At 36.6% G+C, this 20,869-nt stretch overlaps 1 protein-coding gene across 1 annotated transcript in view; it reads right to left on the bottom strand.

Moving 5' to 3' along the window:
* Positions 1-20,138, bottom strand: part of Mrtfa (myocardin related transcription factor A) — a 136,765-nt gene extending 116,627 nt beyond the window's left edge. The window contains exons 1-2 of the mRNA XM_048803099.1: positions 19,976-20,138; positions 19,628-19,689 (exon numbers count right to left, since the gene is read on the bottom strand). Of these exons, the coding sequence (XP_048659056.1) occupies positions 19,628-19,689; positions 19,976-19,994 (81 nt within the window). The 5' untranslated portion in view covers positions 19,995-20,138. The remainder of the gene's footprint in view (positions 1-19,627; positions 19,690-19,975) is intronic.
* Between the last annotated feature and the right edge of the window lie 731 nt (positions 20,139-20,869).

The following is a 20,869-nucleotide window of genomic DNA, read 5'->3' as shown; positions in this document are numbered from 1 at the left end:
AAGTACTTTTTGGAAAAGATGACTTCATTACATTCTTTGAGTTTTATTCATGCATATAAACATTAAAGATAGGCTATCCTGCTGGGCACAGTGGCACACACCTGTAATCCCAGCAGCTTAGAAGGCTGAGGCAGGAGGATCGCAGGTTCAAAGCCAGCCTCAGCAACTTACCAATGTCCAAAGCAACTTATTAAGACCCTGTCTCAAAATAGAAAAAGGGCTGAGGGGGGGGCTGGGGATGTGGCTCAAGCAGTAGCGTGCTTGCTTGGCATGCGCGGGGCGCTGGGTTTGATCCTCAGCACCACATAAAAATAAAGATGTTGTGTCCACCAAAAACTAAAAATAAATTTTAAAAAAGAGAAAAAGAAAAAGGGCTGGGGGTACTGGGGTTGTGGCTCAGAGGTAGCGCACTCGCCTAGCATGCATGAGGCACTGGGTTTGATCTTCAACAACACCACATAAAAATAAAGATATTGTATCCATCTATAACTAAAAAATAAATATTAAAAAAAGAAAAAGAACAGATGAATGGATAAAGGAAATATGATGGAATATTAGCCATAACAGGAATAACTTTATATCAACATATACTCTACTGTCATGTAAACTTAAAAAAGAATAAAAAGTATATGTCCTTTAAATAAAGAATTCTGAAAAAAATTTGATTTATGAGAGTAAATTTATGAATGAGAGTAAATAAAATAAATTTGAATAAAATATCTAATAATCAAAAAAAAAAAGAAGAAAAAGAAAAAGGGCTGGGGATATGACTCAGTAGTTGAATATCCCTTAGTTCAATCCCCAGTACCCACCCCACGCCCCGCCCCACCCCAAAAAAAGGCTATCCTCACAATTCCCAATTCGTCTTCTATGGTGTTCAAATGTGCTTCAATTTTTCAATGTGGAATTCTATTTGTCTTTTAGACATTTCTTCTCTAAAAGACAAAGTTATGGATATTTATAAGTCCATATGCCATGTATAAAAGACCTAACTATATTTAAATACAATCTGAACATATTTTGTATATTCCCTCCAAAATCATGCAATCCATTATGAAATAATTTTCAGGTTAAGAATTCTTCAGGGTTGGGGTTGTGGCTCAGTGAAAAAGCACTTGCCTAGCACACGTGAGGCACTGGGTTTGATCCTCAGCACTACATACAAATAAATAAATTAATTAAATAAAGGTATTGTGTCTATCTACAACTTAAAAAATATATTAATAAAAATTTTAAAAGAATTCTTCACACATTTCTACTCTTAAACTGTATCCCTGCACACTAAGAAGCCAGGACAATTTGAAATGTTGTCACAGAAAATCTGTGATATAGTATCTGCCATAGTGATACCTGTTCAGGTATGACTAATATAAAAGAAAATCGTTTTTTAACATTAACTTTGGAATGAAAAACCTGTTGAAACAAACCTCACCAGAATGAAGGCAGGCAGAGTTGAAAGACAGGACAATGATCACAGTGCTGGGCTTTGTTTCCACACTACAATGGAGTGTTTGAAGAGAAGCCCTACTTCCCAGTGCCGGCAGCCTCATATCTTTAGGTTTCCCAATGAGCTTTCTGCCAGTATGACAAAGAACATGCTCTTACTTCGTAAGAGAAATCATGAAGATTTTCCTAAATTCTTGATCAAATATTTGTGAACCCTGGGAATAAACTATCTTGCTATAAAAAGAAAAAAAAGAAACTGTCAAAATTTGGGAGAGGCATCCAAATACAACATATGTACAGACAGCAGTGTCTATTCAAGGCTGCAAAGTGTCTGCAGGTCCCCAGAAGAGGTCAGCTTTGCAGCTCCAGAGCACCTACTGGTGCCATACTGAGCAACTAGTGGTACAAAGGACACACTGATGACAACATTAGAGCTAAGACACTAAGGTAGTGACCAGCATTCATGAATTATTCTTCGGATTATACTTCAATTGTAAAAACCACACTAATCTACTCTGGTAATATTAGTTACATAAAAAAGCAATGGCGGGGAGGGGGGGCTGGGGTTGTGGCTCAGTGGTAGAGTGCTCACCTCACACGTGCGAGACCCTGGGTTTGATCCTCAGCACCACATAAAAAATAAATAAATAAACAAGTGAAATAAAGGAGTTGTGTCCAACTACAACTAAAAAATAAATTTAAAAAAAAATAAAAAGCAATGGCTCTTCAAGTTACCTTCATGGAATACAGAACAAAATTTGTGGTTTAATGGGCTGAAGTCATGGCTCAGTGGTAGAGCACTCGCCTGGCATGTGCGAGGCCCTGGGATCAATCCTCAGCACCACAGAAAATTTAATTAATTAATTAATTAATTAATTAAAGGTATTGTGTTAAAAAATCCTTAAAAAAAAAAAAAAGATTGTGGTTTAAAATGCCTTTTCATTTTCTCATGATTATTAAAGTCTTCAATAAACAGAGAACCTCTGAAAACATAATACACCTTGACAATTTAAATAAAAATAGCTTCTAAGTCATGGCTCATTATTATTCCTTCTGACAGCCTCTTGCTTCAAATAGTATTACTCTTACCCAATTAATATTCTAAAAAAGGTGCTGAGAATTTCTGGAATAAAATGTAACAGATAGTCTAATACAATGTTAAACTCCACACAATTACATTTAAAGCTTTGAAACAAAGAGGAGAATAGTTGAGGTAAAGATGTTCCTATTCTAAACCAAAAAAAAAAAGAAAAAAGAAAAATACCATCATGCCCCACATACCACCACCACCACTCTGATCAACAACAGACTATATATATGACAGTAATCCCATAGTTTGTATAAGCGCACTCTATGATACGGATGGCAACAAAATGGCCTAACAACACATTTCTGAGAAGCATAACCATTGTTAACCAACACGTGTTTTCAAAACAACAAGTGTTCTCTAGGGCTGGGGATGTGGCTCAATGGTAGAGCACTTGTTTATCATACACAAGGTCCTGGGTTCCATCCCTAGTACCACTTTTAAAAAGAGAAAAAAAAAAAAGTGCTCTCCATAGCACTACAACAGTTTCAACTCTGAAACTAAATCTAAGAGCAATTATTGTAAAAATTCATAAAAATGACCCAGTACACAAGTCCACAATCAGGGCTATGTATTCTGAAGTCATCTGCATAGGCAAGAGCATGGTACAGATAACCAAAAACAAATGCACACCAGCAGCATGAGAATCTTTGAATATTTTGTTGATGATATACATACATCTTAAAATGGAAAGGTTCCAAATTGACTAAGGAAAAAGGAAGTGCACTGAAGATCCATATCTAAGAGAAGAACCATCTGAATTTAGTAACTCAGATGTCTTAGATGGCACCAAAAAAGTGGGGCTGGGAATGCAGCCCAGTGGTTCAGTGTTTACCTAGGATGTGTGAAGCCCTAGGTTCAATCTCCAGTACTGGGGGAAAAAATGCGTAGCAGAAACTATCAATAAGAAGCAGAAAGTGGGGCTGGAGGTATGGCTCAGTGGTAGAGCACAAGCCTAGCCCTGGGTTCAAACTCCAGCTCCACCACCAAAAAGAAAGCAGCAGCATATGAGATTTCTAGGAAGAACAGTTAAGAGGGTGTCTGTCTTCAGCCTTTCTTCCTGCTGACTAGCATATAGACTGCATAATTGGAGCCTAGACAGCAACTGTAGTTTAGAAGATGGAAAGGTCATGCCGAAAACAGTGACAACAATGACAACCATCCCTGAGGAGGACCAAACTTTGTCCTCCCCAAAGGCAGAGAGAGTTAGCATTGCTTTCTCACAGAAGCCCATTGTTTCAGATGGCCTGAACTGTCATTAAGTTAAGGTAGGGCAGGAGACACCAAGGTGAGTATGTAAAAGACCAGAGTCCTCAGGTTTAAAAATAATGTTTAACACAGGAGTTTATTAGTCTGTGGACAGAAGGTCTTCAAATATCCTACACAGTAGCATTTAGTAACTGCTTCAGACCAGTGACTCTTCTGTTACTAAATCTCTCTTTCCTAAATGATGATAATCTTTTCTTGTTACTTCCTATATTCTATCACACTTATGTACACTAACGGTTTGGGGAGCAATTATCTTGTCTTCTAGCTTATAGACCCTGAACCACACCTGACAAAGAAGACTGCACATTACCCAGACATCCTGAACTTTCAGCTGCATGCAGCAGCCAAACAAAATACTGGGTAGCTCACCTTGGAGGTGTGTGTGTGTACATGTGTGTATTAAGAAGAGTAGTAGGCCGAGATGAGAGATAGACTGTAGTAAAAAAGCAGAATTCTAATTATACCATAAATCCCTTTTCTGTCCTCCTTAATAATAAAAGATCCAGGGAAAGAATAACCTCACTTACTTGATTTACTACAATTTCCAGCCTTCTTTGAAATTAGGTGCAATTATATGATAACACTCTGACCAATGGGCTCTAAGACCAAGGCATATGAGATTTCTAGGAAGTATGGTTAAGAGGGTGTCTGTCTTCACCCTTTCTTCTTGCTGGCTAGCATACAGACTGCGTAATTGGAGTTTGGACAGCCAGTATAGTTTAGAAAATGGAAAGTGCATGCCATAAACAGTGACAACCATCCCTGAGGAGGACCAAACTTTGGATTTACTAGGCAAAGATTTTAAATCAGCTGTTTCAAATATCTTCAAAGAGCTTAAAGTAATCATAAAAAAAAAAAAAACCCACAATGGAAAGAATGAGAATGATGTCTCACCAAATAAAGACTATTAATAAAAACTCAGAAATTATAGAAAAGAACCAAACAAGTTCTGGAGTTGAAAAGTTCAATAATTGAAATTAAACTTCCCTACAGGCATTCAAGCAAATTTAGACAGGCATGAAAAAAAGAAAAATCAGTGAACTTGAAGATAGAGCAACTGAAATCATACCAACATGTACACAATGAAATCTCAGGGCAGGAGAGAAAGAATACTTGAAATAATGGTGAAACGTCCCCATCTTTATGAAGAACATTAATTCATACTTTCAAGAAACTCAATGAACTTCAAGTAGGATAAACTAAAAGAGATTCACACCCACACATCATAATCAAACTACAAAAAGAGAAAATCTTGAAAAAAAGTTTAAAAAGCAACTCATGAGCTAAACTTGTGGCTCAGCGGTAGAGCACTCACCTAGCATGTACAAGGCCCTGGGGTTCAATCATAAGCACCACACAAAAAATAAATAAATAAAATAAAGGTATTGTGTCTGACTACAACTAAAAAAAATAATAATTTTAAAAAGCAACTAATAATACATAAGGGATTGGAACCAGGAAGCAAGAAAGCGGTGGGATAATAAACCCAAAGTTCTCAAGGGGGTGATGGGAGGGCAACCAAGGATCCTATCAACATTATCTTTCAACACTGAAGGAAAAATGAAGACATTTCCAGAAAAATAAAATTGAGAAGAGTTTTTTTGCTAGTAGATATGACCTATAAGAAATACTAGAAGTAGTCCTTCAGGTTGAAATGAAAACAATCTATAGAGAAACTCAATACACACAAAAAAGTAAAGATCACTGATACTGATCACTGATAACTATACACGTAAATAAAAAAGACAGCACAAATGCATTTTTGTTTCTCTTGTTTCCACTGTCTTAACAGACAAATGCAAAAAGCAAGAATCATAAATCTGAACTTTTGAACACACAATGGATAAAAATGAAATTGTGACAATAGCAGCACAAGGCAGCAGGGACAGAGCCACAGAAGCAGAGATGTATACTATTGAAACTAAACTGGTATCAATCCCAAAGAGAGTGTGAGGTTCATCACAGAGTTCCACTTCCTGGATCTCAGCAAGAGGACTCCATAAACACACTCCCCAGGAAAACAAGCAATGCTGGTGAAAACTGTTGAAGAAAAACAACTATTTAAAATCTCTACAAATAGTCAAGTATTTACTCAAGAGAATCTATTAAAACTCAGTCACAGCGGGAGTCTGCAGCATTTGAGCTATGATTTACTCATTCTTGGCCTACAGGAAACACCACTCCAGGCTAGTGAGAGTGGCCAGAGGAGAGCATTCCTCCTCTCCTCAGCTTCAGAGCAGTACCAGAAGGAGTAGGTTACCACACTGCTCGTCATCTACAACTTCAAGTTGAGGAGACTCAATTCCTGCTCACTAGGACCAGGAGATAAGGGGCTCCCTTTCTCCAACCAGTCCCCACCTTCAGAAAGAGGCTCTATCCAAGGACCAAGAGTCTAAGAACACTGAGGCCCCAGTCACACTCTCCCCAGCTCTCTCATCAGGCAAAAGTTCCACACCATAAGAAACAAACCAAAAAGACCAAAAGCTGACCCCTGGCCGATGTTCAAAGTAATGATTCAGAAACATGTCTGGGGCAGAGGTCATCCATAAGACAAGAAAGCTCAAAAGTCCTTCCCAAAGCAAATGACTTTGAAACAAGACTGTGGGGAAGTTCAGGCCTAAAGGCATCTTCCTATTAGTTAAAAGCAATAAACTAATCATAAGGACTTACCAGTGAGAACCAAAGAGGGGAACTGGGCTCAGAACAAACCTCAAAGACCAAACTAAAAAAATTAACCTAACCCAAATTTAATTATCACACTGATGAGCAATTTATGCCAAGACAATTCAGTGAGGAAAGAATAGTCTCATCAACAAAAAATTGTTTTCACAAAATGTACCAGAAAAACTGAACATTTAACTACTTTTCAAGAAAAGGGGCTAGGAAAATGATGTCCAATGAAAAGAATGAAATTAGACCTCCGACCTCACACCATATATAAATATTAACTCAAAATAGATTGAAGATCTAAATATAAGAGTTGAAACTACAAAATTCTTATAAGAAAACATGGACAACAGTCTTTAAGACCTTCATTAGCAAGTTTCCTAGATATGACAGAGCATAAACACCCAAAAAAAGTAAATCAAAATTTAAGTATTGTGCATCAAAGGATACCATCAAGAGGTGGGGGGAAAACAAAAGCATAGAATGAGAGAATATAGATATAATTTACAAATTATATTTTCTGATAAGGGATTATAAACCTGAATATATATTAAAAAACTCTTACAATTTAAGACAAATAATCCAATTTTAAAATGAGTTTGAATTTAAATACACACTTCTTTAAAGAAACCATACAAATGGATAATAGAAACACATCAAAAGATGCTCAACATCATTAGTCACTAGGGAATATTAACCAAGCCATAATGAGTTACATTTCACACCCAGTACAATTGCTAAAACCAAAAAGTCAGATTAAAACAAGGATGTGGACAAACCAGAGCCCACAAATTATATAATTCTATTCACATTAAACAAAAATCTATAGAGACAGAAAGTAGATTAATGGCCCTTTATATGGGGGGAGGGGTGTGAACAGGAGGCTGGGGAGACAAAAGCTAAATAATGGTATAGTCTCCCTTTGAAGTGATTAAAATGTTCTAAAATCGACTGTGGTAATGGTTGTACATATCTGTGAATATATTTAAAAACCATTAAATTGTACATTTAAGTGAGTGAATTATATGATTTGTGAATTTTCTCAATGAAGTAGTTACACTTACTACAACATGGAAGAACCTTAAAAGCATTATGCTAAATGAAAAAGCCAGATACAAAAGACCACATGCTGCATTAGTACATTTATATAAAATATCCAGGGCTGGGGATGTGGCTCAAGCGGTAGCACGCTCGCCTGGCATGCGTGCGGCCCGGGTTCGATCCTCAACACCACATACAAACAAAGATGTTGTGTCCACTGAAAACTAAAATAAATAAATAAATATTTAAAAAAAAAAAAAAAAAATATCCAGAATAAGCAAAGCCATGGACAGAAAGTAGGTTAGTAGCTATTTGGTGCTAGGTGAAGGGGGTCAGAAAGTAATTGCTAATGGGTACAGAGATTCACTTTCAGGCAATGAAAATATTCTGGAATTGGACAATAGTTGAACAACCCTGAGAATATACTAAAAAACCAGTAAACTGTACACTTTCAAAAGGTAAATTTTGCTGGGCATGGTGTAGCATACCTGTAATCCCAGCGACTCAGGAGGCTGAGGCAGGAGGCTTTCAAGTTCAAAGCCAGCCTCAGCAAAGGTGAGGTGCTGAGCAACTCAGTGAGACTCTGTCTCTAAATAATATACAAAATAGGGCTAGGATGTGGCTCTGTGGTTGAGTGCCCCTGAGTTCAACCCCCAGTACTACCCCCAAAAAAATTAAAAATAAAATAAAATATGCAACTTATTCCTTTCCTGTATTCATCAGAATGCTAATAAATTTTAAGTCTCACATTCAGGGCTGAGGCTACAGATCAGTGGTAGACTGTTTGCCTAGTTAACTGTGAGGCCCTGAGTTCATTCCCCAGCACTAAATAAATATGCTAAATAAATAAATCTCTAATTCAATCCTTTAACAGAACAAAAAAAAAAATCTTTCAATTATTATTTAGGGAAATGAAGATATCACAGAACTTTTGTTTTGGTACTGGGGATTAAATCCAGAGGCATTCTACCACTAAGCTACCTCCCCAGCCCTTTTTATTTTTTGAGACAGGGTCACACTAAGTAGCTGAGGCCGGCCTTGAATTTGCAATCTTCCTGCCTCAGCCTCCCAAGCAGCTGGTATTACAAGCATGCTCCACTATGCCTGGCTATTATCAGGAATCTTTGATCAAGGTATACCACTTGTCAAAATTTCATATAGCACTAAGCAAAAAAAATATGTTACCAATACAGACAATTTTGGCCTATTTTTGAAATATCAGCTTTAACGAAATACAATTCACCTGCTATAAAACTCACCCTTTCAAAGTGCACAATTCAATGGTTTGGGTATATTTACAAAGTCATATAAACAGTAACATTATATAATACCAGAACATCTTCTTGGTTTTTTTCTAAAAAGAAATCCTGTATCTGTTAGTAGCCATTCCCCATTCTTTTTTTTCTTTTCTTTTTTTTTTTTTTTTGGTACCAAAGATAGAACTCAGGGGCGCTTAACACTAAGCCACACCCAGCCCTTTTTTTTGTATTCTATTCAGAGACAGGGTCTCAATGAGTTACTTAGGGCCTCGATAAGTTGCTGAGGCTGGCTTTGAACTCACGATTCCTCCTGCCTCAGCCTCCCAAAGAGCTGGGATTACAGGTGTGCACAACAGCACCCAGCTCCATTCTTCTTTATTCCAGCCCCCAGCAACCACAATTTACTTTCTGTCTCTATGGATTTGTCTGTTCTGGATATGTCACCAAAAAAATGGGATTACATAATATGACAGGCTTCTTTCCTTTAGCATGTTTTCAAGGTCCATCCATGTTGAATCATGTATAGGTACATCATTCCTTTTCATTACCAAATAATATTCAACTATATATCTATAGCACAGGGTACCATCAGTCAGTTAATGGACATTAGGGTTATTTCCCTTTTTTATCTATTACAAAGAATGCTGTTATAAACATTCATGTACAAGTTTTTGTGTCAACATATGTTATCAATTCTCTTGAATATATAATTAGGAGTATAATTGTTGGGTCACATGGTAACTATATTATACCATCTAACTTTAGGCAAATCTCAGATTATGACATATATCAGAGTGTTGAACAACTAAAGAGTTACCTTAATCCTCTTCCCAAGAGAAATGCATCAATTTACTCTTATTCATAGTCTAAAAAATTTCCCAATGTCAATTCCTTCACGTCTGCCACAGAATAAAGCTCTTAACCCTTACACACCTATACATACACATCCTTCTCTACAATGGAAAGCTGTCAAACTTTAATTCTGCAAAAGGGACAACTTGTTTGCAAATCAGGATAAACTCACCTAATAATCAATGAATCCCATTAGCTCCTTTGAAATTATTTTACTTATTTTACTTATAGTCAGAGAAAATGCACCTTACTATTCTGTTTGGGGAAAAAAGGCTGATAGCAATGTGGTGAGCTCAACATAGAGTCTTTAGGCTCTACAATGGTAATAAGGGCATGACCACTGCTTGTTGGACTGAACTAGTTAATAGATTTAGGGTATTAATTCTCTTTCTTTTACCAAATGAGGCTTTTTTGGTTTTGGTGCTGGTTTTGTTTTTTAAAAAAAGGTCTATTGAAATGAATGGGTCGGGTCTGGGGTTGTGGCTCAGTGGCAGAGAGCTTGCCTAGCACACAAGAGGCACTAGGTTCAATCCTCAGCACCACATAAATGTAAAATAAAGATATTGTGTCCACCTAAAACTTAAAAAATAAATATTTTTTAAAAATGAATGGGTCGATGAAAGAGCATGAAGAGCCAGAGTTGCCACCAAAGAGCTCTATTACAAATGCCCTTTCTTATTAAAAAAACAGAGCCTTGTTTTGCCTATTTTCATAGAATTTTAACAGATGTCTACCAATCCTATCAATAATTTGAAGGTGATTACAGTGACAGGACAGCTTACTAGCATCTCAGAAAAAATGCTACAATGTTTAGTGAAAAACACAATGTGTAATGATAAAACCATATAGTTACCAACATGGCTAGGAAGAAGCCAGCTCACAGGAGTCATAACTTTGGCAAACTTCTTTTCTGGTGCTAAATTCTCCTGCAAAACCTCTGTAGGCTGAAAAGGGAGGGTTTCCCATCCTCAAAGCAAATGAATTCCCCAGATTTACCCTCTGGATGCATTAAGCACTCAAGGCACAAAACAATTACAAAGAGAATGCTGCAAGGAATTAGCCAGGCAGAATAAAGCAGAGCTCAAAAGACTCGCTAGGTGGAGCTTATGACTGTGACCCCATAGCAGGTCACAGAAAGTGCACTGGAAGAAACTGCTTATCTACATTTTCACCCCTCATAGAGGTACACATAATATTTGAAATCTACATAGCACTTTATATGTCTATATTATTTTATAATCACAATTCTGAAATCACTCCATCACAATAATCAAGTGTGACCGATTTAAATTTATTTTTCTTGTAATCATTCAGATTATAGGAGATTGGAGAAAGGAAGGATGAAGAGAGAAACAGACTCTTCTATTGCCTTAAAACTTTGTCCAAAGATGATGGAATTTCTGGATTTGGGGGTCTTAAAAAAATCTAAAGTATCCAATGGCTTCAGATGATGAAGAAACTAAAGCTTAGAAAGGTTATAAGCAATCTGCCCAAGGTCACCAAATGAATTAGTGGAAAAGTCAGGAAAAGAACCCAAGCCATGGGTCTCCCAACTCAGCCTTTCAATAGTACCATACTGTTGTAAAGAAAAAAAGAAATTAGGCTGTTTGTTTCAGCATAATCTTGTCTTTTAAAGTGCTCCACACAATCTCTCCACACATCCACTTATAAAAATAAATAAGTGAATTACAACAACAAACCCAGAGCTGCTCCTGCCAGTCTGAAAGAAAATGTGGATCAATAAAACAAGCCAGGCAATGCACAAGAAATGAGGAGTTGGGGGCTGGGGATATAGCTCAGTTGGTAGAGTACTTGTCTTGCATGCACAAAATCCTGGATTCAATCCCCCAGCACACCCAAAAAAAGAAAAAAGAAAAAGAAACGGGCAATTATTGTTTAGAGGTACAGAGTTTAGTTTTAGAAGATGAAAAAGAGTTATGCAGATAAATGGTAGTGACGGCTACACAGTATTATGAATGTGTTTAGTACTAGTGAACTTAAAAATTATTAAAATGGTAAATCTTATGCATATTTTACTAGAAGAAAAAAATTAAAAAGAAAAGGTTATTGGCATTGGTTATGTTACGACCAGAGTAATATTTTAAAAGCATCAAGCAGACAGCTGAAAGGAAAAGAGAGTGGGTGAGGGCAGCACATGAGGAAGCAGGGAGTATAACCAGGAAGCTGCAGGATACATCCAAGAGGAGATGAAGTGCACTATTCAGAAACATTAGTGGGGCAGATGTCAGAAACAGGCTTGGGATATATTGTAAAGCTTGCATTAGAAGCTCATGAACATATATTCTAAAGCAATAAATTTTTTTAGCTGCATTCATAATATACTGTTCACATTTTGGCCAAGGTCTACATTTTGTAATTAATTAATGAAATAAAATAGAAATGATCAGGGCTGGGGTTGTGACTCGGTGGTAGCATACTCACCTAGCACACATGAGGCACTGGGTTCAATCCTCAGCACCATATAAAAATAAATAAAGATTGTGTGTCCACCTACAACTAAAAAATAAATTTTTTTAAAAAATAGAAATGATCAGAATGTACCATATATAAAAAGATATTATTTCATAAAACTTTTTTTTCAGGTATCTATATACTTATGATATATTGGGTCTAAATCTAAAATATATATATATATGGGGGCAGTAGGGATTGTACCACAGAATACATCCCAGGTCCTTTTTTATTTTGAAACAGGCTCTCACTACGTTGGTGAGGGTCTCACTAAATTGCCAAAGCTGGTCTCAAACTTGCAATTCTCCCAACTGAGTTTCCCAAATTGCTGGGATTATAGGCATGTGCCACCATGCCCAGCTATAAAATGTTATCTTGAACTCTGAGTCACAGACAAAAATGTTTCAGAAACACTGCCCTAAATATTAATATTAATAAAAGTGGTAGTTGAAACCTAAGAGTACCTAAAATTTGTGTCAAAGTCCTACATTAGGTTCAAGTGAAACAAGCTACAACAAGTTTAATTACATATCTAATAAAAATCTTATCAATCTGCCAAACAAATACATTATTTGCCCTTAAAAGAAGGGAAAGAGAGAGAACAATGCAAGCAATATTCAGGTATCACTGGAATGCCAGGCAAAAATTATGTTATTTCCATCAACTATGAAGATACACAGATTACTGAAGGAATACATGCCAATTTCTTTTTTTTTTTAATATCTTTACTTATTTTTATGTGATGCTAAGGATCGAACCCAGTGCCTCACACGTGCTAGGCAAGCACTCTACTGCTGAGCCACAATCCAGCCCATACATGCCTATTTTTTAAATCACCAAACCATTTCAACCATTCAACTACTCCTAATGTTAGGAATTAAATACCACCAAAAAACATTCATAATGGCAAATCCCTTCAGAATCTTCAGGAAAATACCTCCCTCAAATGGGAATATATGGACTAATTCTCCTTGAAGAATTCAGAGATTATATATTACAGCTCTGAAAGATTCTTTCAAAAATCCTCCTTCTTGTGCTGGGGATGTGGCTCAAGCGGTAGGGCGCTCGCCTGGCATGCGTGCGGCCCGGGTTCGATCCTCAGCACCACATATAAACAAAGATGTTGTGTCCGTCGAAAACTAAAAAATAAATATTAAAAATTCTGGGGCTGGGGATGTGGCTCAAGTGGTAGCGCGCTCGCCTGGCGTGCGTGCGGCCCGGGTTCGATCCTCAGCACCACATACAAACAAAGACGTTGTGTCCGCCTAAAACTAAAATAAATAAATAAGTAAATTTAAAAAAAAATAAATAAAAATAAATAAATAAAAATTCTCTCTTTAAAAAAAAAATCCTCCTTCTTTAAGCAACAACTTTTTAAAATAAATATAATAAAATAAAACATTACCAATCTATGAAGTCCATTTAGTTCAATTTCTGAACAGCAATATTCTTAGCATTTTATGTGGGCAATACCACTTAGACAATCATCCCTGGTCCCTGACCACTTACCAACCAAACACGCCCCCAATACTTTTCCAAATACTTTCTACAGACATGGTACCTTTCCCATTGAGAACCACTGAAAAATTAATTGATAATCTCCTTAGATCAACTGAAGGCCATATAATGAACTCAGGGCAGAGATGTAAGGCAGCCATCAATGCCTTCATGCATTCCCAAGGTATCCATTCAAATAATGCAGTCTGAAGCAGTATGATTTGCCATCATCTGAGCAGTCGGCATTTCCTGTGTGTTATTTTCAAAATGGTATGCAGCAAACACAGATATTTAAGGGGAAAAATGGCTAACATATGGATTCTACAAGCATACTAAATTAAAAGTGAATCTAGGGCCTGGGGTCATAGCTCAGTGGTAGAGTGCTTGCCTAGCATGTGAGAGGCACTGGGTTCAATTCTCAGCAGAGCATATAAATAAATAAAGGTCCATCAATAACTAAAAAAAATTTTTTTTAAAAAGTGAATCTACCTTTACCCCAAGTATCATGAAGGAAAGATGGGAAAGAGATGGGACAGAGATAATTACAGAAGAAGTATCTCATTACCTGAGCAAAGTCTACACATGCATTTCCATGTGTATGTACACATATTCAGAGCACAGATTTAAGGTGAAAAGTCACCAAGTATTATGTGACAAGTTATATCAGATTAAGAAAAATAAAGATAGGGCTGGGGTTGTAGCTCAGTGGTGGAGCGCTTGCCTCTCAGGTGTGAGGAACTGGGTTCGATCCTCAGCACTACATAAAAATAAACAAAATTATGATATTAAAAATAAATAAATAAATATATCCCTCACTATCTGTGACCAGAAATAGCGCCAAATGCCTATTTAATTCTTGCAACAAGTTTATTTTTCCTCCAGTTATACAGAATACAGAGGTTTAGAGAAGTTAATAACTATTGAGCCAGGGTTCAAGTCCACATAATCACAGGCACCTTGTTAAGAGCTATTGTTCCAAGACACACATAAGACGACTAGCAGCCAGTATGCAGTGGCCCAGGCTGGTGATCCCAGCCACCTGAGAGACAGAGGCAGAAGGATTCAGTCTGCAGCCAGGCTCAGGAACTTAGCAAGTCCCTGTCTCAAAATAAAAAGTATATAGGGCTGGGGATGTAGATATGTACTAGAGTGTCCCTGGGTTCAATCTCTAGTGCTTGGTGTAGAGGCAAAGAACATTGAAGGAAATTATTTTTAAACAGGAAAGAACTTGTCTTTTATTACCTTTTATTATTATCCCCAGTGGATTCCTGAAATCTTAAATAGTATTGAACCCTATATACCCTAAGTTTTTTCCCTTACATATATACCTATGTTAAAATTTAATGTATAAATTAGGCATAGTAAGAGATTAACAATAACATTAAAACAGAACAATTATAATAATAAAAGATAAAAGTTCAGATGTACAGTATTCATTACCTTACTTACTGAGCAACTAAATACTGATGCAAAGAGCAGAATTTTCCAAATCTACAAATACCTGGTCTGTATGCACAAAGAAAAGTAATCAAATAAACTATTTCCTATAAAAATAAATATTGGGCTGGTGTTGTGGCTCAGTGGTAGAGCACTTGCCTTGCACACACTTGCCTCACACGAATGAGACACTGGCTTCGATCCTCAGCACCCCATAAAAAAAATAAGCAAAATAAAGTTACTGTGTCCATTAACCAAAAATATTAAAAATAAAAATAGTAATAAAATAAATAAATAAATACATAGACTAGGGATATAGCTCAGTGGTAGAGCACTCACCAGGCGTATATGAAGACCTGGGCTGGATCCCCAGCACTGCAAAAAACATAATAATAATAATAATAATAATGAATTAATTAATTAATTGAAAATGAAGTTGACATAAAAACCTTTTAGAAGGGGTATGAAGTATATGGAATGTTTTCCAAGGAAAAAATAACTGAATAAAAGTTAAATCCTATCTTTTCAAGAAAAGTTCTACTTTGTAAAAACTGGTGAGAAAATGGAATAAAAATGGTAAGAGTGTTATGTCTGATAAGCAATAAGAAACTAATATGCAAATAAGAGGGGCAAAGAAGACACATAATAGGAAGACAATTATTTCCTGGCTTAATTGTCACACCCTGTTTTTTCAGTCCAATAACTGGTTTATAACGTTTCATGGAATAATCACCACACAGTCAATATCTGTCCCTCACTTCACTTAAAAGGTGAACAGGACAGCAACATACTCCCCAGTGGCATGTGGGTGTGCATTTGTCCACTTATGCCCTGCACCGCTGACCCAGAGCTCTACAAGCACGCGTACTGGTTCTACTTCTGCGCAGGTGTTGAGAGTGCCACAGTACCACCCATATCATCAGTCAACCCAGCCAATGCGGTAAGGAGCCCACATGAGACTCTCATCTTCCCACCATAGCTGTTGGTCTGCCAGCAAAACACTGACAAACAAAGCATTTTTTTTCTGATTATGCTTATACATAAATATATAGAAATTATTCCTCAGGCTTCAAGCTCAAGGTGATCATATTTGCTGAACAGCTGCGAAAAGAGACTCTTTAGTAAGAAAAAAAATTTTTTAAAGCATCATGTAATCGTCGCACCCCACTTTTTTTGCACAAGAATTTGGCATAAAATCTGTGATGATCATGCTGTGAGATACAATGGCAGAAAACTCAGAAGGAAATTAAATTTGATAACAAATTTAATGAAATTTGTGAATAACTTGAAAGGAAGTTAAAAGGCAGAAAATATCTGTTTGGGGTGCTGGAAATCTAACACTGGAGTGGGGTTGCATAATTCCATTAATTTACTAAAAACCAGTGATACGGGGGCCGAGGTTGTGGCTCAGTGGTAGAGCGCTTGTCTAGCATGCATGAGGCACTGGGTTCGATCCCCAGCACTACATAAAAATAAAAATAAAATAAAGGTATTGTGTCCATATAACTAAAAAGAAAAAAATTTTAAAAAAACATGATATGTATACTTCGAACAAGTGAATTTTGTACTATGTAAGTTGTATCTCAATAAAGTTGAGTTTTTAAGTGTCATTTATTCCCCAAAGCAAGAAAGAAAATTTGCATTAAGATTTCTCTGACTAAATCATAAAAGGGAAGTAGCCAAGAAGAAAAATACAGTAATTCATTCAAAAGACAGGAAAAAACAATGAGAAATTTCATAGATTAAAAAGTATTAATGTGTCCATTTTAGCCCCAGAAAGGAAAGCAATGTGTCTCTATACAACTTGCTCTGACCACAATGAAAGTTCACCATTTTAATAGTAGGGGGAAAATTTGGAAACCCTAACTATAGAATAAGGAGAAGGAACATTTCAACTTAATATCATATCATCCAGGAGAGAACTTAACTATTCTGAGTCTACAATTAGTACCTATGGACTGAAGGACACTGAAATGGTACCTCCAATGAGAGAAAATTTTCAGGAGAAAATTTAACAGAAGAAAATCAAATTTACAATTGTTTTTAAAAAACTGTGTGCTAATTTCTTTACAAACATGATGACAATAGTCAATACCCTCAGCCAGTTGCAATAGACAAATGGGGAATTTAGGGGTATTTTGGAGAAGATTAATTTGCATTGGTTCAGGGACTTTTGCAGAAGTTTCCCAAAACACCAGTACTTTATTTACTCCATTTGCAGATACAAAAACAGATCAAGTAAAACTACACCCATAAACAACCCCAATTCACATTTGTGTTAATCTATGAAAATATTAACCTGTTCTGACCTCCTGTGCACCAACTTTAGCAAACCCTGGGTCAAGAGTCTCAACTTCCCAAAACAGCACAGGTGTCTCTAATTTCAGACCTGCTAGTCTTCTCCCTGCCTTTGGCTAAATAAGTAGCAAGCCCAGAAGATGAAAGCAAAAACAACAACAACCAAAAAAACTCTTTAACTCATGCAGATATTTTCTTCTCCATAAAACAATGTTTTACAGAGACAATGACATGAAACAAGATATAATTCCATTTCCTCTAAATAGCTCAATAAAGGTCAAAACAGTTCAAAAGACTGATTTTCATAATAATATCTACTTTGACCTGAAAATTTGTGTTATCTATCGATGAACTTGAAATATTTCAATAAAAAAACATATGGAAAGTTTACAGTACCATGCCTAATCCTTAATTGGCATTCAGTGAATGCTAATTTCTTTCTTTCCTTTCCATTAACTCATATATATTTTTTCCTTTAGTTGTCAATATACCTTTATTTTCTTTATATGGAGTGCCAAGAATCGAACCCAGTGCCTCACACATGCTAGGCAAGCACTCTACCACTGAGCCACAACCCCAGCCCCTCCTTTCCATTAATTTTTTTAGTAATTCCATGAAATAGTTTCTGATTATTATCACCCCAATAAAAAAAGCAGAACAGGGGCTGGGGTTGTGGCTCAGAGGTAGAGCGCTTGCCTAACAAAGTGTGAGGCACTGGGTTCGATCCTCAGCACCACATAAAAATAAAATAAAGATATGGTGTCCACCTACAACTAAAAAAATAAATGTTAAAAAAAAAAAAAAGCAGGGACTGGGGTTGTGGCACAGCAGTAGAATGCTTGCCTCACACGTGCAAGACCCTGGGTTCTATCCTCAGCACCACATAAAAAAAATAAATAAGTGAAATAAGGTATTGTGTCCAACTACAACTAAATATTAAAAAAAAAAAAAAAAAGCAGAACGGTAAGATGATGATTTCCTGACTGACTACCCAGATCATTTTCATAAGCATTTTCAAATCAGATTCATTTGCAGAAGTTAAACTTTAATACTCTTTCTTTCTCCCTTCTTAGGCAGCAGTTTCAATTCCAAGATCATGCTGGTTTTGCTATAAGTGGCTCAACTATTTTTCCCTGTAACAATATATCAAAGGTTCCTATTTATGAGTGAGAGAAAGCCAGTCTCAAAAATTTATGCTATTCTCAGTGTACTTACAACAAAAAAAGTCCAAAGACTGATGAACCCAAGAACCCCATGTGTAAGTTAGCAGAATTCCTGGCTGGGGAACTGTGAAGTTGTTTCAGCTGTCAAGTTCACCCTGAGTGATCGGAGTCTTCCACATCAATGAGTAAGGGGATCTCAACATACTTAAGGTAACAGAAAGTGACAGAAAACAAGAACTACATGAACTAGTACTAGCTCTTTCTTTGACAAGAAATGTTCAGATAGAAAACAGGTTCGTAGGATTGTGTGAAGCTGCCATCTACATCTCTTTTTGCGGGCATCTGACAGAAGATAAAATATGTGCACCAAAATCATATGTGTTATATTTTTGTTCGGGTCTCAGAGATTAAGATAGGAAAACAAGCATGCTGTATCAAATCAAACTCTAGCAGTTACAGATGAACAGATCCTGTCATCATTGACAAAATTTAATGTTGCCACTGAGGACCTGGCTATTGTCAAGCCCTTTGTTGCACTTAGTTTACCATTCACGCACGCTACTGAATTTTAACGTGACCAGAATAAGCTAGCCTGTCACTCACTACCCATTAACTCAAATTGGTTTTACAAAATGGCTCCAATACAAGAACTTCTGCCCTTAAGGTTTAAATCAGAGGTTGGTGTATGTGTATGCGTTAGCAGTTCAATTCCATAACCATGAAACTTCGATTGGTTATTTCTCAGGATTCAATACATTCTAACAAGATATTAGATACAGTCCATAACATTACATAAACCATGGTGACAGATTATCATTGGACCATGGTAAATGAGACTGCAAAAGATAATGTTTCCCTATACAATACTCAAATCTGATCTACTGCGGGTTAGTATAACTGAAAATACTGAGAAAACACATTAGAAAGGGAGGCAGGCAAGGAGCTAGGATTGTGGTTCAGTGGTAGAGCGCTTGCCTAGCATATGTGAGGGACTGGGTTCGATCCTCAGCACTGCATAAAAAATAAATAAATAAATAAAATAAAGGTATTGTGTCCATCTACAACTTGAAAACAAAATTAAAAAGAAAGAAAAGAAAAAGAAAGGGAAGCAGGGAAGAGTAAATAAGCCTGGGACCTACCTTGCTCACAATCCTCACAGACAGATGAAATACAATTCCACACCAACCATACTTTTCAATCACTAAAAAAATAAAATAAAAAATAAAAAGTTCATGCAATATAAGCAGTTCTTCCAATTCATGTAATATAATCAGTTCCTCCAATTCCAAAAGGATGTTGGGTTTCAAAGGTTAAAGGCTTTTTTCTTATTTCCTTTCTATCATCTATATACCCAACAGTAGTTGAACTCTGTCTCTGGCAAAAAGTCCACACAGGTAGGCACACAACAGTCAATACTAATTGACCTCTTACTATATGTTTATATACTATTCTTACTGCATAAATTAGCCGGGCATGGTGGCACACACCAGTAATTAATCCAAGCATCTCAGGAGGTTAAAGCAGGAGTATCAAAAGTTCAGGCCAACCACAGCAACTTGGAGAGAACCTGTCGCAAAATAAAAAGTAAAAAGGTGCTGGGGTTGTAGCTTAGTGGTCCCCTTTTCGTACCAATCTCTGGTACCAAAAACAAATAAAAACAAAAACACTTGTAAATCTAAGTGCTTAAATTTATTAATTAAATCCGTACAACCCAGTGAGATAGGTATTCTTATTAACTCCTTTCACATCTAAATGACAACTGACTTTTATTGGTGCTAAAAAAAAATGCCTTTTAAATAAATATACGCCATCTTAACCTTACAGTTCTGATATCTCAGTGGTTTATATCTATAAGTGTTCCACATGCATCCACTCCTGTGCATTGAGTCCCTGCCCAGGCACTAAAGAGGATTCAGTATCTGCCCATTAGAAGGTAAGAAGTCAGCTGGGCAGATAAGGCTAAATGACAAGAAATGGTTCAAGAAATGGAATGCCCTGTTACAGCCTCTTTGTGCTATTAAAACAAACCCAAAGAGACATCCAGTGGTATATCCACATGTAAAGTCCTTTTTTCGAAGTCATAATCAGATCCCACCCAAGTCACTAGAATTTGTTCTGGCCACTGGTCTCCCCTCCACCTCCCCACTAGCACATCACACTTCCTTCTAGGACACAGAATCCTTGATAGTGCTATTGTTTCTCCTACTGCCTGGAATGTTCTTCCTCCCTTTTCCCTGGTGGGTAACATTAACTAATCCTGGCATACAACAGGCAAACAGTAAAATATAGTTATTATTGTAAATAATTTTGACTATTTTTTCATACCCAACCAAAACATTTTTTTAAAAACCTTCTCCACTTCTCCAGAGTTAATCTACTTG

This window comes from Marmota marmota, unplaced genomic scaffold (genome assembly GCF_001458135.2).
Source record: "Marmota marmota marmota unplaced genomic scaffold, marMar, whole genome shotgun sequence".
NCBI lineage: Eukaryota > Metazoa > Chordata > Mammalia > Rodentia > Sciuridae > Marmota > Marmota marmota.
The sequence above is the reverse complement of the archived record's forward strand: the minus strand, read 5'-3'. Positions and strand labels throughout refer to the sequence as shown.